The 16236-nt window shown below is 43.9% G+C and overlaps 1 protein-coding gene across 1 annotated transcript; it reads left to right on the plus strand.

Annotated features, from left to right (window-relative positions):
- The first annotated feature begins 912 nt into the window (after window positions 1–912).
- On the plus strand, window positions 913–15422 carry znf800b (zinc finger protein 800b). Its single transcript, XM_072454883.1, has 10 exons — window positions 913–1006; window positions 2109–2436; window positions 7364–7459; window positions 9166–9309; window positions 9509–9686; window positions 10244–10430; window positions 11504–11666; window positions 13178–13560; window positions 13862–14950; window positions 15313–15422. Exons 1-10 carry the CDS (start codon window positions 947–949, stop codon window positions 15412–15414), a joined length of 2730 nt encoding a protein of 909 aa, XP_072310984.1. The 5' UTR covers window positions 913–946; the 3' UTR covers window positions 15415–15422.
- The last annotated feature ends 814 nt before the right edge of the window (window positions 15423–16236 follow it).

Genomic DNA, 16236 nt, shown 5'->3' on the forward strand with positions numbered 1-16236 from the left:
CACCTCATCCTCACAGCCATGGTCAGGTATGAGTTTGAAATAATGAACACTCGTTGAAGCCGTCTCTAACACAGAATCATAAACGTGTATGACTTGTACAGGCTGAATAATTAAGATTACTCATCCATTTTAGACAAAAGACTTATCTCTGTTAAATGTGTTGCTCTTAGTATCTATGACAAATTAGATTCTTTAAAATTATAATATGTTGTGATGTTATCTGAATAGTCATAATCAATGTTCTACTGGTGTAAAAAACATGAAGTTAAACATTGTCGCCCTCTAGTGGAATATGGACAAACCCTCGTCTACAAGTGGATTATAACCTGCCTATAGAAGATCACCTTTATTTGTCCCAGAATGGGGAAATTCCAGGGTTGCAATACAGGTTAGACAGATTAGGAACACAAGTAAAATGATGAAAACATATACCTCTTATAATTTTAGTAATAATAATAACACTTCTTTACAGCTGTTGTCAAAAAGCTTCATGTTTCGAGATACTGGTAGACGCATTTAGCATTATTATATTATTATTTCATTTCATAGCTTCATTTAGAGGGGCAGAGTCGCATCACATTTACAGCAAACACAGGACATGGGTTTTGTTGGTGGTAGAGAAATAAAGTATTGTGAAACAGAAGGCTTTTTTTTTAATCATAAAAACAAAGCCTGTTTTGCTCTGGAAATGACTGCGTGCAGAGACTCTGAATAGCAAGTGTTTGTATTTTTCTCATCAGACTGCAGCTGTCAAGGTGTTGCTAATGTGGAGTCTCCTGGAGGAAGTCTGCGTGACTCCGTAAACTTGTGTCCTATCATTTGACTCCTCATGTTGAGCTCTTGTTTCTTGATTCTCTCGATCAGCGTGGCGGTACTCTGGCCTCACATGTTGTGTTTTTTTTGCATGTGTGTCCAGGTGAGCTGGTAGTGTACTGCTCTTAGCACCATGGTGAGATCCCACAAGTCGCCCGGGAGGAAAAGCTGCCCCTCTGTCCTCCGCAGACAGGTACAAAACCATGTGATGTGTCATTATTGCAACGTGTTCTTGTTTGTACTCATCCTGTGCATCACTGTGTGTTTGGTTGTGTGTTTTGGTGAGATTTATGTTGTCATACTGTACCAGGAATGGCCCCTCTAGATGGTTTTGTGCTAGCGCTGCACCTGCTAGTTATTACTTTTTCCATTTTTATCGTTTACATGTCTTTCATTGTTGTGCGTCGATGTGATTCCTATTCGTTTGACTTCTAAACTGTGGCAAAGGCTCAAAAGTAAGTAATGAGGCACTCGAGTTTAGTTCCACAAAACATTTTTAGATACAATTGTAAAACCGGCTGATAGACAACTGTGCAGGAGTCGCAAAAGGAAAATCTGGGTCACAATAAATAAATAATTGACAGTATAGTCTCTTAAATCTGGCCTATGTAAGTTTACGCGTGGTTTATGGGTTCAGAGTGTATTTGTGGGCACTGTGTAAAAACAAAATAAATGGTATGTCTCTGCGAAGCAAAAACGGTCAAAACTACTAAAAACGGATAGAAAATCTTGTCCCCGTCCCAGCTTGGCAGAGACCCACTTGCGCTGCTGCAGGCGACTGAGTTACAAGGTTAATGTGGCCCTTTACACAGTGACACGCACTCAAACCACAGGACGTTTGAATCAAAACGTGCCGTGCTTAGAAATGTTAAGAGCCGTGCTGAATACAACGAGTGATTTACTTTTCTTTCGTGTTTCATTTCCTCATTGATTTCGATTGACTCACACCTGAGGATATTACTACTTAATAGACCGCTGTTATATTTGGTGAAACCAGCAAACACTAAATGTTGACACTTTGACTTACGTCTTTAATAAGAGTAAGTCGTCTTGTCACCAACATTTGGGCATAAAATAATACAACAATCAATCGAAATAACGTATTATTATTACTATTTATCACAAAGGAGAGATTTAGCACGTTAAGCAGTTTAATAAAGTACAGACAGAAATACCTTAGACAACTTGCCCATGGACCGCTTTTGCTTCCTGATCCACCCCTTGGTTTCCTCTGATCTACTGTAACTTTCCCAATAGTTTAATTCTGAAAGCTTTTTGTGTTTTTGCTCCGACAGAGCGACAGCGATCTGATGGACATGGAGACCGACGTGACGCCGCCCCCCCGCACGCCACCGTCACAGCCCAGCGAGACCCCCCAGCCCCAGCCCCTGGACCAAACCCAGCCTCCGAACCCCCCGCCGCCGCCACGCCCTCCCGCCCCCTCCTCCGAGCCCGGGTCGGACTCGTACGAACCGCAGGACGGGTCGGACGACGGGAGCTCCCTGTCCAACACCAAGTGGAGGCCCATCCCGCCCCTGCTGCCCGAACAGGACGCGCAGACGGGACCGGACTGTGGGTTCAGGGACCAGTGCTGCCAGACCGACGAGCAGCTCCACTACGCAGGTGACACGTCGCTCTCCCGCTCTTTACGATGTGCCAGTGTTAGCTGTAGTTTAGCTAGTTTTCAACCGTATTCCCAGATGTCGAATGCCAGCAATATACAAAACTCACATTTACATTATATACAATACAATTAGGATTAGTAGAGAAATATAAAAGATTACGAGTCCGTGTAAAAACAGATTACTGGGTGAAAACATGTACAGAAATATGCAAGAGCACAACAATAGTGTTAATCCGGCCCCCCCACAATATTTTAGTGTCTATCTTTTAACTGTTTTAGCTGTGTAACTTGTGTAACTTGTGTCTGCACTTGTGTCCTTGATAAAGTGTACATGAAATAAGAGAGCAAATTTTGTACAAGTTTTACAGAAAAATGCTAATAATTATAAGATTTTGTCACAACAATTGCCTTGAATATGGCCCTTGGAGGAAAAATAATTGCCCGCCCCTTCACTAGACGAAGACTCATTAGGCAGCAGCAGCACAACAGCAGCATTTTAACTAAGGTCACAGGTTTGATTCTCAAGTAACCATGATTTCAACATATGTTTAAAAGTTCTGTGTTTATTAGTGTTGCGTATGTGCGATGATAGTGTGTTCCAAAACGGTACTGCTCGTACTGAAAAAGCAGATAGTCCAATAACGATAATAATGGTGTAATGTTCCCTCAAACGGTCAGATATTGTATTGACGTGCCAGATGGGTAAATCAAATTGAACCGCACATGTTATGCAAAATGGACTTTTAAGAGCTTTTGACATGTTATAGTAGTTTTCCTAACTTAAAAGATGTGCATTTAAAAGTTTCAGTCAATTGGCGTCCGTGATTGGTTGCTCTTTGACCTGCCGGCAGAGGGAGCAGGGGGCGGAGACCGTGCTCTGCTGGGATTATATTAGTGTTGGGGGATGGGATTAGGAAAACGCATAATCTCTCCATCTCCCTGTCAATATGTCTAACACAGCTGCCATTCACAGTTTGAGGGCTCTGTTCATTTGTCCGACGCTGGTCAAAACAGCCGTGTGAGAAACAAAACTTATGTTTGAACTGAAATCAAACCCATCAAACCTAAGCTTTACTTTGAACATGTTAATTAAAGTATGTTATTTCAGTTTTTGTTTATTTTATTTTTCTATCACAATGACAATATTCAGACTATGTCATGGCATGAAATAATAATAATAAATATAGCCGCCGCCCTGCAAAGCAAGAGGCGGGTATGGCAGACGGCGTTGCTATAAATATATGTTTTATATAGTTTTAATTCTCTTGTCACTATCAACCTCGACGCCAAAGTTCATGAAAGCCAGAATGTAAAGAGGCAAATTTTCATGACTTTTCGTCATTGTTCCCTGCAGTGAAAAATGGGGGGTGGTCCCGAGTAGAAGAAAGAATAATGCGAAAACAATGCTTCCCACTTTATGTTATTGTCCCTCAATACCATAAGGCATGAACGTGCATGAATGAGCGACACGCGAGCACTTTACATGGATGACGACGGCAAAGTTTGAACTTTCGCACAGGCTTTGCCCGTTTACAACAATGATGTTCGATTTTCCCTCTGCTAATCAGAATGCACTGGACTTACATGAGTTGACAAGTGCGTGTTTAGAAGCGGGCAAGCGCTTGTTTATTAATTTGGTCTGGACAGTGTATGTTAATGAACATACATGAAACACATGCTGTAGCCATGGGCTAATTAGGCCCGAGCGCCACAAGCCGGCGAGAGGCCTATTAATCTCGTAAGGCCGTGCGAAGCACGGCTGCGAAAGTGCGCACGTAGTGCGCACGAAATCGAGCGCGAAGCGCTCGCCCACTTCCAAACACTCACTAACGCACTCCTTCACTCACGCACGCCCCGTGCATACTAATTAATAGTAGGAAAATGGAACATTACCGTTGTAAACGGGCGAAGCCCGTGCAAAAGTGCGCACTAAACGAGCACTTTACATTGGGATGACGACCGCGAAGCGGTCGTCATCCCCATATAAAGCACTCATTTGCCCTAAGTAGCTCACGAATACGTTCCCCATCTCTTGCATGTTCCATGCATATAAGCATGTAATGCAAAAATTGAACATTATTACTGTATAGAGGGCCAAAAACACAAAGTGGGCGGAGCCCACTCAAAATTAACGAAAGTACCCGTCAGTGACCAGGGACCCACACCATGAGGTAGGAAAGCGCGAGCGCTTTCCGAAAATGTATAGTTTATGATATTTGAAAAATGGGAAACATTGTTTTCGCATCGGAATATTCTTCTTCTTCTTCTTCTTCTTCTTCTTCTTCTTCTTCTTCTTCTTCTTCTCGGGACCAACCCCCCTATTTTTCACCCAGTGAACATTGACGAAAAGTCACAAAAATGTTCACACCTCTAAAAATCGTGCCTCTCTACATTCTGGCTATTTCCCTTTTCTAAAATAAAAAAATTGGCGCGTCAGCGCCCCCAAATGTACCAAAAATGCATTGAGAGATGGGAAATGACCCAAAAAAAATCTGATCGTAGAATCATGAAATTTGGCGCAGAGGTAGATGGTGACAAGAGAAGTAAAAAATATTATTACGGCAACGCCGTCCGCCCAACCAAATGTCGGCCATATTGCTTCAAAAATGGCTAAACATGATTTTGGAGTTTTTCCAAACGTCGTACTTTTACGAACTCCTCCCAGGGCGTTGGCCCTAAAAAGCTGAAATTTGGTGAAAATGCTACTGAGGAGTGGGACATCAAAAGTTATCCAAATTACATTGATACCTCTCACGGTCTCTGTGCGGCGAAGCCGCAAACTGTAGCTAGAATTTCAGAAATCTCCCATATTTAAAATTTCTGCCGTTTGCGCAGATAAAGTCCGAATTGCGTCAAATTAGAATCAGTTGTTAAACTCTTTGCCCTAAACCCACTTGAAGTGAAATAAATTCATTTGGCGCCACAGCGCCCCCTACAGATTTTATATGGAGGTTAAATGTTTAGTTTTGCGAAATTATATGAAATTTGACACACAACTCAATTTTAGCATCCCCATCAAAAAAGTCAATGAGAGCCATGTCATAATTGTTATGGCGTTGCCGTAACGATGACCGAAACCTTCCATGTTATTCCAATGGGGAAATCGCCAGAACATGTTTACACTTTATACTTTCACAAACTCTTCTTAGGGCGTGAGCCCTATTAACCTGAAATTTGGTGAGACTCATCTTCAGGGGTGGACCATCAAAAGTGATCCACATTTTTATTCAAAGAGTCACGGTGTCTGTGCGGCAAAGCCGCACATTGTGCCAAGAATTCAAAATAAAATTGCTTTTTGATGGTAAAACAAAGGGGAGAAGATGTGACAGCGTCACAGATTCAGCAGTAGGCGCAATAAAAGAACAATTGGGGCGCGTTAGCGCCCCCTCCTCTTGCGGCGTGGCGGCGGCGTGGCGAGGGCCGATCATTGCCGCTTGCGGCTATATTTTCCATTTGTTGTCCCTCATTCACTCTCACAACACACTCATTCATACATTCATACCCCAGCATACTATTGTACATGTTTTTACTGGTAGAGGAAACATATGCAGACATGGGGAGAACATGCAAATTCCACACAGAAAGGCCCCGTGCCGCCCATGCAGTGATCCCAGGACCTTCTTGCTGTGAAGTGAGAGCACAAACCGCTGCTTCTCACAGCATTACGAAGCTATTGGGCCCCTCGTCAGGTCGTGGCACACGGGTTGCCTGACCTGCTGGTCCCTCCTACATGTTACCCTCCTTCTGTTCAAATGCAGAAGGGTCTGGAATCAGACCATACGGACCAACTCTCCGAGCAAAGACCACTCCAACCACCGCCGCTAATTATTGTGTCACGTGTCTCTCAAATGTGGAAGATTTCTCCTGTCAAATATTTTCAGAACATTCAGAATTAAATATATAATTAATTTACCTCAGATTTACAGAGTTTAGTGCATCGCTTGTTGACTCAGTCCTCTGTACAATTTTAATTACATTTTTTCCTCTTAAGCCTCCATGTTTTTTGAGACACAAACGGACCATGCGTTTCTCTGATTGGTTAATCCGTCTGTCAATCACGCACTTTGGAAATCGGAGCGGCAGGATATGATTCTGGACCAAAACGTCGTTGTAAAGTATTTTTAAAACGTGTGGTCTTGGCTCGTCAGGAAAGCGCTCGGACAACATAATAAAGGATTTTGTGTCCCGTGGGCTTTGTTAGACAGGAGAGGACTGGGTGAAATGAGGGATGAGAGAGGTGAGGACATGCAGCAAACTGTCAGAGTTGGGATTTGAACCTGGCATACGCGTGCTGTGCCTTAACCACTCCACCACCGGGCAGCTCAAATTAATACTATTATCAGAGGAAAACATGTCTAGCTCAAACTACCTGTAATCATAAGCTATGTCTCACTGCAAAGGGAAGAAACTTAAAACAGTCTCACCCCCAGAAAGTGAAGTCATAAATCTTGCACATGTGGGAATGAATGTGACTAAAGGATTTATCCTGTTTGGTTGATCATGGTGCCTGTAATTGTGACGATAGTGATGACAATGTTTTAAATGGTAGATGGCTATATTTTGAATAGTATTTTCTACCTCAAGGAACCACTCACTCCTTCATACACAAGTGTACACAGATACTGAAGACTAAAGTACTTGCAATCAATTACTTTAATGCACTATAACTAGAAAAGTATGTCATTCCACTCAAGGTTTTGAGCACAGTTTGACCCGAGTAGAACTGACATAAGGATTCTAGTGCACCTACTAACACTATTACTATAAATAAAACAACACTGCTCCAAGCAGCACTACTGCTGTCTGTCTATGCTATGCTATACAGTAAACTACAGTGTTTTGTGAATAATAAAAGATGAGATGTTTAACATGTATGAAGTGAACTTTGTTTCTATTGTCCAAAGCTTCATCTCTGCTCTTCTGCAGGTCACTGTGTGGAGCCTGGAGACCCCCCACTGCTGCAGCAGCCTCTGCATACCTCCAAATCAGGAATTCAACAAATTATTGAATGTTTCCGATCCGGTGAGTATTCTCATATCTTTGATGTTGCATAAACGACAAATATCTACAACTATGTCATTAATGTTTTTAAAATAAAACATTTAGTCAAATCAGTCTTGTCAACTGAAAGCTTAAATACAGTTTAAACCTCCTCCCTTCATGAAGAGAAGAAGAGCACAAAAAATACAAAAGCGTGTGCTTTGTAGATTCCACTGAATCTAGTGGCGATGCTTAACCTTGACAAAAGACTAAAACTTTAACTCGGTAAAAGAATGTTACTGAAATAATAACTTGCAAGATGCTGTTCAAGGATTTGACTCGACAAACACAGACGTAACACTTTGTATGGTAAAGAATTCAAAAGTGTTGGGACAAAAGTAACACATTACAGTAATACTGTATATTGCATTTTAAAACAATATGTTCTTTGTTACAATCTCAGTAACACAAGTTACAAAGTGTTTTGGTCTGTGCAGTTAGCACGCTTGTGCCACCAGAGTGCTGCATCAGACTGCCAGCCCCACACACCGCCAGCCCCACACACCGCCAGCCCCACACACCGCCAGCCCCACACACCGCCAGCCCCACACACCGCCAGCCCCACACACCGCTACTCCCACACCGCCAGCCCCACACACCGCTACCCCCACACCGCCAGCCCCACACACCGCCGCTCCCACACCGCTACCCCCACACCGCCAGCCCCACACACCGCCAGCCCCACACACCGCCAGCCCCACACACCGCTACTCCCACACCGCCAGCCCCACACACCGCTACCCCCACACCGCCAGCCCCACACACCGCCGCTCCCACACCGCTACCCCCACACCGCCAGCCCCACACACCGCCAGCCCCCCACACCGCCAGCCCCACACACCGCCGCTCCCACACCGCTACCCCCACACCGCCAGCCCCACACACCGCCAGCCCCACACACCGCCAGCCCCACACACCGCCAGCCCCACACACCGCCAGTCCGGTCTTCCCTGTGCTTTCCACGCCTTTCCCCTCCCTGTCTTCCCAATAGCACGCGTCATGCCTCCTGTGTCCTGACCAATCACACAGCACTGAGAAGAGCAAACACTGAGCTCGAAGAGAAACTGATCCAAACTGATCCAAACTGATCCGTGCCTCTTATGTTGTAGTCAGTGTCAGTATTTGTCTCGGAGCTGTGGAGCTGTGCAGAGGAACGCTCATCTACGCTGCTTATATGTTAAACTTCTACTGTGTATCTCCAGTTTGTGGCACGAGCAGTTGTTTTCAAACATGGGTGAAGGTCCAAAATGAGGGTGCAGATGTTTTGAATTGAATATATGTTTATTGATTATATAAAATGATCAGCTGAAATATTGACAGTTTTATAAAATACCAGTTCCATGATGACTGGAAAATACAGTTTTAAGCGTGTCTGCAGGTAAAGTTACTCAAACGTATTGCAAAGTACCCGTAGTATAGTTAAATTTGTATTGCATTTTTAGCACTGTAACTGGTCAAATATAATGTATTACAATATCAATGTAATCTACAGTGCAAGTACTTAAAGTACTTACACTGTTAAAATAGTTAAAATACTCTCTTTTGATCATTTCATTCTAATCCTTTTGTTTTGAGGAACTATTCGTTTGCTGGATTTTTTAATTGAATGAGCTTTGGTGATCAAACAAATGGCACTTTACCTAAAACACATGGTTTTGGAGCTCTTCAAGTGTTGTGTTTTTCTTCAGGCACGAGCCAGCTGAAGAACATGCTGCTGAAGGAGGTGGACACCATCTTTGAATGTAAACTGTGCCGCAGTCTGTTCAGAGGCCTGCCCAATCTCATCACTCACAAAGAATACTACTGTTTATCCCGGCTGCCCGACACAGACGGTCAGTGCACATACTCGCATACACATACTCTGTATACTCTGTACTCCGTATACTCTGTACTCTGTATGCCATACACCTCCTGTATCCCTCTCTTCGCTCACTTGTCATCACATACAACTTGCTCTGGGTGATCTTCTCCTGCCATCTAATATGCTCTGAATTACTTTGTCAGAAATGGTATTCTCTCATTTTGTTGCAGGTGGAGATGGAGACAAACAGTCTATAGCCATGAAGGACCTGATGGACACCATCTACCCCAGAGCTGACCCTTCAGACTTTGTGGTTCGACTGGAGCCCATTCAGACCACCACAAAGGCAGTGTTTCAGTACCTCTCCACAGAGGACGAGATGGCCCGCTATCCCTCCAGGACTCCCAGGTTAAAAAAACACTCAATTGGACTGCTGTGCCATTGGACTGTAGATTGTGGCTTGTGAGCAACTTATGCTGGAACACTTCAGTCTGCTGCAACAAAAAGTTTAATTTAATTTATTCATTTTGTACAATTCTTTAGTTTAGTTCTCATGAGTGTGGTGTCGGTGGGACTCGGAGCATCACCACTAATGCAATAGCCAATAAATCAGAGCGTTGGGGGAAGACAGACACAGAAGTGCAAGATAAAAACATGGGAAATAGAACCAATACTCAGCCCTACAAAGTTTTAACTGCAATGTTCTTATCCATGCATATTCACTGCCTTAAACAGCGCACTACTTCATGTGCAGTCTATCATCAGCTTTCTGCGCTTTTTAAAACATCTACCACAATTAAGAAATAATACTAGCACAATTTTGACTAAACTGATGCAGTGTACTGTCTCTTACAATTCTTACAATTTTTGTCACGTCTGTGCTTTCGATCTCACATTTAAAGATAGTTTAAAACTCAAAACACCAAACGCCAGATCTCTTTACAAGGGTGTGTTGTTGTCCACAGTGCCAGAGAGAGTCCAGTGGCGTGGGAAGGACAGTCCACGGAGAGTGTGGACAATAATCAGCCGAGTCAACCGGTGGAGACGGAGAGTCAGAGGAGCCCCAGTCCACCCCCTGTGGAGGAGGTGGAGCCCCCTGAGGAGACACCTGCCCCAGTGCCTCCGGCTGAAGACGAGGACTCCAACAGCGGGGTAATGACACAACATACAGTACGAGTTTGATATTACCATAATAATAATGTCTTACACGTGTAATGCACTTAACAGGCTGGTCAAAGCCTCTCAAAAGCGCTACACTGTTTTCATTATTCATTCCCTCCACACTGCTTGTGGTAAGCTATTATTGTAGCCACAGCTGCCCTGGGACAGACTGACAAAAGCCAGGCTGCGCCACCAACCCCTCCGACCACCATCCATTCACCTACACTTTCATACGAGGCAATGTGGCTTAAGTGTCTTGCCTGATCAAAATCAATCAAAATCACATGTCTGGAGGGAATTCTGTTGGAAAAATATGACACAAGTTTTCATAACACCATGTCAAGGTGTCTATTATTCACAAGAGAAATGCTAACTGTTGGAGAAAGTGCGGCAGCCAGGAGACAAACCACCGTGTTTTAGGACTGCCCTGTCGCTCAAAAAATATTGGACTGAAATCAACACAGGGCTACAGACTATCTTTGATTTCAGAACTATGTCTATGGGCCTTAAAACCCTCTGCCGTGGACGCAGTAAATGGATATCGTGGTCTTATTTATTAAAACTTTACGGTCATTTCTTACTAAAACTGTATGCAGGGACAAGACAAACGTTCACAAGCTTGCTAATGTTCCTGTATTCTTCAGATCTCCTTCTACATCGTCTCTGAAAGGCCAACGTTTTTGACTGGACCTCTTATTTCTATGTAGAGATGTCTTTTTGTCGATCATAAACTTAACGCGGAAATATACATTCAATTATACGTTAAATAATGCTTCAATCTACCCGTTTAGTAACGTGATTTATTTTTTCTAACTGGAGGATGTTGCAAAGGACGTCACAAAGAGTTTATCTGAAAATGTAAACAGCTACTTGACGGTAAACATTGAAAATAAAAGTAAAAAAAAATGGCAAGAAATCCATAAACATCTGGACAAAAATAAAATATGGCCAAACGACAACTGCTTTGCTCATAGTTCGGGCTCCCTGTCAAAACATGAACATGACACGAGCGCATAACCTCTGTTCTAAATATCCTCATACTCACGGCTGTTCCTCGCCTGCAGGTGGAGGACGTGACCATCTCCTGCTGTCTGTGTGGTCAAGACTTTAAATCTCGCCGCAGCATCAGGCGTCACTGTCGTAAGATGCACCAGACCAGACTGGAGGAGCTCCGGAAGTACACGGATACACGCACTGTTCCTACGAGCCTCCTCTCCATGGTCAAAGGTACTTACGACTGTACATTTACTGCCTGTAATATTTGTTTTGTAGACACTATGTTTTGTTTCATTTCCACACGTCTCGATAACCTTTATATTTCCATCCAGAGCTCTTCATTACTTTTATTCTCCGATACATGTTGAAAGACAAATATTCAGTATTTGTAATGTTATTAGCCTTTAAACCTTTACTTTAGCATCTCTCCCTTGTCTATTTAATCAGCATAGGATACACACAAAAACTACTAATACAGAAGGAATTCAATTAAATGATGATATGACGACAATAGTGATGATAAAAACTGATTTATTTACTATTTATCCTTCTGCCCTTAGGCTATCCCTCTACTTTATTGCTGTTCATTCACCCATTTACCAATGCATTGGCATACACATCAACATTAACTCCATACTCTAACACGCACAAAACATTACCATGACAGTGCAACCAAATACATAACAATTATATATTTTTTTCTCTTTTCTCTCTCGTTTACGCCTTTATGTTCACTTTCTCTTACAGAAAGAAAAGTTGTAATTGTATAAATATTGTATACCCGTCACCTGCTGTTCAATAAAAAAAAAAAAAAATAAGGGCGGAAAAAAATTATATATTTTTTAAAAATGGCAAACAATATTACATTTGGATCTCTGCTCTTTTATCAATGGAATTTCCCCATGTGGGACAATAAAGGATTATCTTATCTTATCTTAACCAGGGACTACCTGTGTTTTGATGCCATCTACTGGCTACAGAGGGAATTACACAGTTTAGATCCAGGAGATGATTTATGGACTTAAAAAAACGCCACGCCACAGACTGAAAAAACATCAGCTATCAAGGAGATGCAGAACAGAGTGTTTTTGACGCTTGGAGGGGAGAGAACTTTCTAACCAAGATTCATAAAGTTACAAGTGCTTTACAGTGCATTTAAAAGCATTCCCACATGTCCTCGCACCCAATCACCACAACCACATGACCCATAAAACCAGGCAACTCACCCAATGAAAGTCTCACACACTCTCTCCAAGTGGGCGGAGCCATCTGATTATAGCCTGTCCTGTTTATCGATTTGTTTGCACTGTTTTTTTGGCTGCAGCTCCCTCATCACAGATAAGTAGCTGATTAGCATCTGAATGGCCAGTGTTTAGCCCTCGTGCCATCTTCGCGTCTGGCTGCCACCGCATCTTGTTTCAAACTATCTCTTCTCCTGCTTAGAATCTTCACAGCGCTCTGTAATCCTGAATTTATGCACCTTCTGTGTTGGTACAGCCTTTTGTAGAGTGTCTGTTTAGGCTCAGCTATAACGCTTTTTACAACTTTCCTCACAGAGAGTCATATCCGAGTTCTTAGTCTAGATCCACAGATTGAGATTTACTTTTGGATGAAAGTCAAAACAGTTTCCAGATGACTACAACTGAATCCTTTTCTACAAACGTGGAAGTCTTACTAAAGGGAATGCAAGGTATCCAGAGTACTTTCAAACGGTCATTTTGTTTTTACCTTCTTTGTTTAAGGTCGGCCACAGACGGTCTGCACACCCACCGGGAAGTCATGTCCAGTTTGCTTAAAGACATTTGCGACTAAAGCCAATGTTAGGCGACATTTCGATGAGGTGCATCGCGGACTCCGCAGAGACCACATGGCTCCCAGCATCGCTACAAAACCCGATCAGCCGTTCGTTCTGGATGATTCAGCCTCCCAACAGAGCAACACAGCCTCTCCTGCCAAAGCCGTGAGCTCCAAACCTCCTGCTCCGAGCACGTCCAAACCCCCGAGTAGCAACAGCAGCAACAGCAGCACCAGGAACGGCAGCAGCAGCAGCAACAACAACAACAGCAGCAGCAGCAGCCTCATGTCCAGCCGCTGCTCTCTCTGCAAGAGGACCTACAGCTCACAGGTCAGTCTGCCCAATTCTGTTCTTCAATCTCCCACTAAGGAGTCAAAATACAGTTGTGGCATGGTTATTTGACTAAGAATACATTCTATATCACAGAGAACATAGTTACCTCTACCCACAATCTGATTTTGTCACTTTATTATGACAATCAATTATGAAATCAATTCTGATCACGCTATTGTCATGCCTTCTGTCTTCTTACTGTAGAATAAGGTCATGCATCAAAGCTGAATTGAGCTAGAACAACCTTTTTAGTGACACATCAATAGTCTCATATTACTTCTCTCTTGTCGTTTTTCAGCTGATGTTAAAGAGGCACATGCGAATCGTCCACAAGATTTACAGCTCGAAGAATAGAAACAACGTCCCGGCAGTGCCCGTCACTCAAACGAGTCCCCCTTCTCCCAGATTGGAGTCCTCCTGTAACGTCCAAGTGAAACAAGAGAAAATCGAAAACTCTGATGCAGAACCTGAGGAGGAGGAGGATGCAGAGGAAGAAGAAGAAGAAGAGGAGGAGGAGGAGGAGGAAGAAGAAGAAGAAGAAGTCGACAGCAGTCCTGCTCCGTCCCCACGCGACAGCGCACAGACCGCCAAAAGCCCCCAGACGAACGCCACCAAGACGAAGGAGGAGCCCCCCGAGAGCCAGAAGAGTGCCCCGTCCTCCAACATCCCCGTGCTCAAAACCAAGGCGCTCTCCGTCGGCTTTGACTTCAAGCAGCTCTTCTGCAAGCTCTGCAAGAGACAGTTCAGCTCGCGGCAGAACCTGTCCAAGCACATCGAGCTCCACACCGACGGCTCGGAGATCTTCATCAAGTTCTACCGCTGCCCCCTCTGCAGCTACGAGTCGCGCCGCAAGCGGGACGTGCTCCGCCACGTCACCGTCGTGCACAAGAAGTCCTCGTCCTACCTCGCCAAGATCATGCCCAAACTGGAGAGCCGCGCGGTGAAGCGGCAGGCCGAGGAGGTGCTCACCACCAATAACACTCCCCAGAAGAGGACCAGCATCAAAGAGGAGGTGAACGGGAGCCACATCAGTTCGCCCTCGCCGTCTCTGAGGAAACAGGAGAGCTCTGCCTCCAACACACCCGCGGCGTCTTCTTCTTCCTCCTCGGCCTCTCACTCCACCCCTCGCAAGCAGCAGGACGCCTCAGCCGCGACCCCGCCCGCTCCGGCCACGCGCAAACATCAGCCTCGGCCCGTCAGCCCTCCCATGACCCGCCACTCGCACCACCGCTCCGCCTCCTCCTCCGCCGCCTCACCCGGCACCCAGAGCTCACGCCGCCACGACACCCAGTACGAGAGCAGCACCCTGGGCTCCACCGAGGTCCGAGTCACCAAGAACTTCTCGCTCCACGCGTGCGACCAGTGCGGCCGGGCGTTCGCCAAGAAGGTACGACCATCTTGCGGTTTGGTTTGAAAATGCCAACGTCACTGCTGCAAAAGTGATTCCCTTCCACAATCTATACATCCAAAGTGAAAAATACGTAGCTAAATGATCACAGCTAAACAGGGAACCGATTATACTCACTTTTCTTCTATCATACATTTACATAGACACTGAAGGCAGGGACACAATGGGAAATACACTGCGTACTCGGGATGGCAAGTCATGAATTAAACAGCAACAATACCAGACATAGTAACTGCCTCCCCAACCGTACATTTGTGATTTCTGAAATCAAAAAACTTCAGTAAAGTTGTATTCAAATAGTTTAAATCTGCTTAAGCTTTGTTTTCTCTCTGTCCTGTCAGTTATTCCTGGAGTCTCACAAACGAAGCCATCGAAACGCAGCTGGAGCCGAGCCCACCCGGAGGAAAGGAGTCAGCACTCGCTCCAGGTCCCTGGTCTGGTGAAGAAGGCCGGAGCAGGTCTGTACTCTGTTGTCTACCACAGCTTGTACCCCTAAAAGGCATTTAAAAGTCTTAAAGTATTACACCAGAACTTCAGCAGCAGCAGAGGAGTGAGGCTGCATATGTGCCCTGATCTCACACCCGTTTGCCTCTGGTTTAGGACACGCTGCACTTTTGCCTGTTTATTCCCTCTTTCTGTCTTTACACCTCTCCTGCCCCTCCACTCGCTCCTGTGCTGTTCCCCTCTGACAGAGAGAAAGATGGTCCCAGTGTGTGAAAAAATATTTTAATAATGCTTTTATTTTTTGATAGCCAAAGGGGAACACATCCTGTTATTTGTGTTGGGCTCGGGTTTCATTTAATGTTGTCTATTTTTATTTGATTTAATTATGCAGTTTATTACTATTAGCTTTTGATACAGACGTTAAGGTAAACAAATGGTATATTTAAATATTTTTTTTATTTTTATTATCTTCACTGAGGAGTCACAAACGCTAATCTTAAAAAAAAAAAAAAAAAAAAAAAAAAAAAGTAGCAAAAATCTCTGAAGCTACAATTATTTGAAGAACTTTTTCAAGAATTCATACTTCATGGAGTAACGTTTTGACACTATACTTTTACACCTACTTGAGTAATACTTTCATTCATCTTTTGAAAATACCAATTTTGTGCATTATTAAATGTTTTGTCCCTCCAGTTACATAAACCTCAAATCATGAATCAGATGTTACGTCCAGACAGTTTCTCTCAAGGATACGTTTACTTGAGTTAAAGTTTCCCCAAATACTTTTTTACTCTTACTTGAGTCGTTTCTTGGACCACTAC

The sequence above is a fragment of the Eucyclogobius newberryi genome, unplaced genomic scaffold, assembly GCF_026437365.1.
Source record: "Eucyclogobius newberryi isolate DKJ021-1_F unplaced genomic scaffold, fEucNew1.0.hap1 SCAF_2, whole genome shotgun sequence".
Classification (NCBI taxonomy): domain Eukaryota; kingdom Metazoa; phylum Chordata; class Actinopteri; order Gobiiformes; family Gobiidae; genus Eucyclogobius; species Eucyclogobius newberryi.

Excerpts from the sequence above, each read along its gene's own strand:
- znf800b (XM_072454883.1), top strand. The coding sequence starts at position 947 with ATGGTGAGATCCCACAAGTCGCCCGGGAGGAAAAGCTGCCCCTCTGTC. Across the intron at positions 1,007-2,108 it reads CCTCTGTCCTCCGCAGACAG|AGCGACAGCGATCTGATGGA; the intron begins GTACAAAACCAT and ends TTGCTCCGACAG. Across the intron at positions 9,687-10,243 it reads TATCCCTCCAGGACTCCCAG|TGCCAGAGAGAGTCCAGTGG; the intron begins GTTAAAAAAACA and ends TGTTGTCCACAG.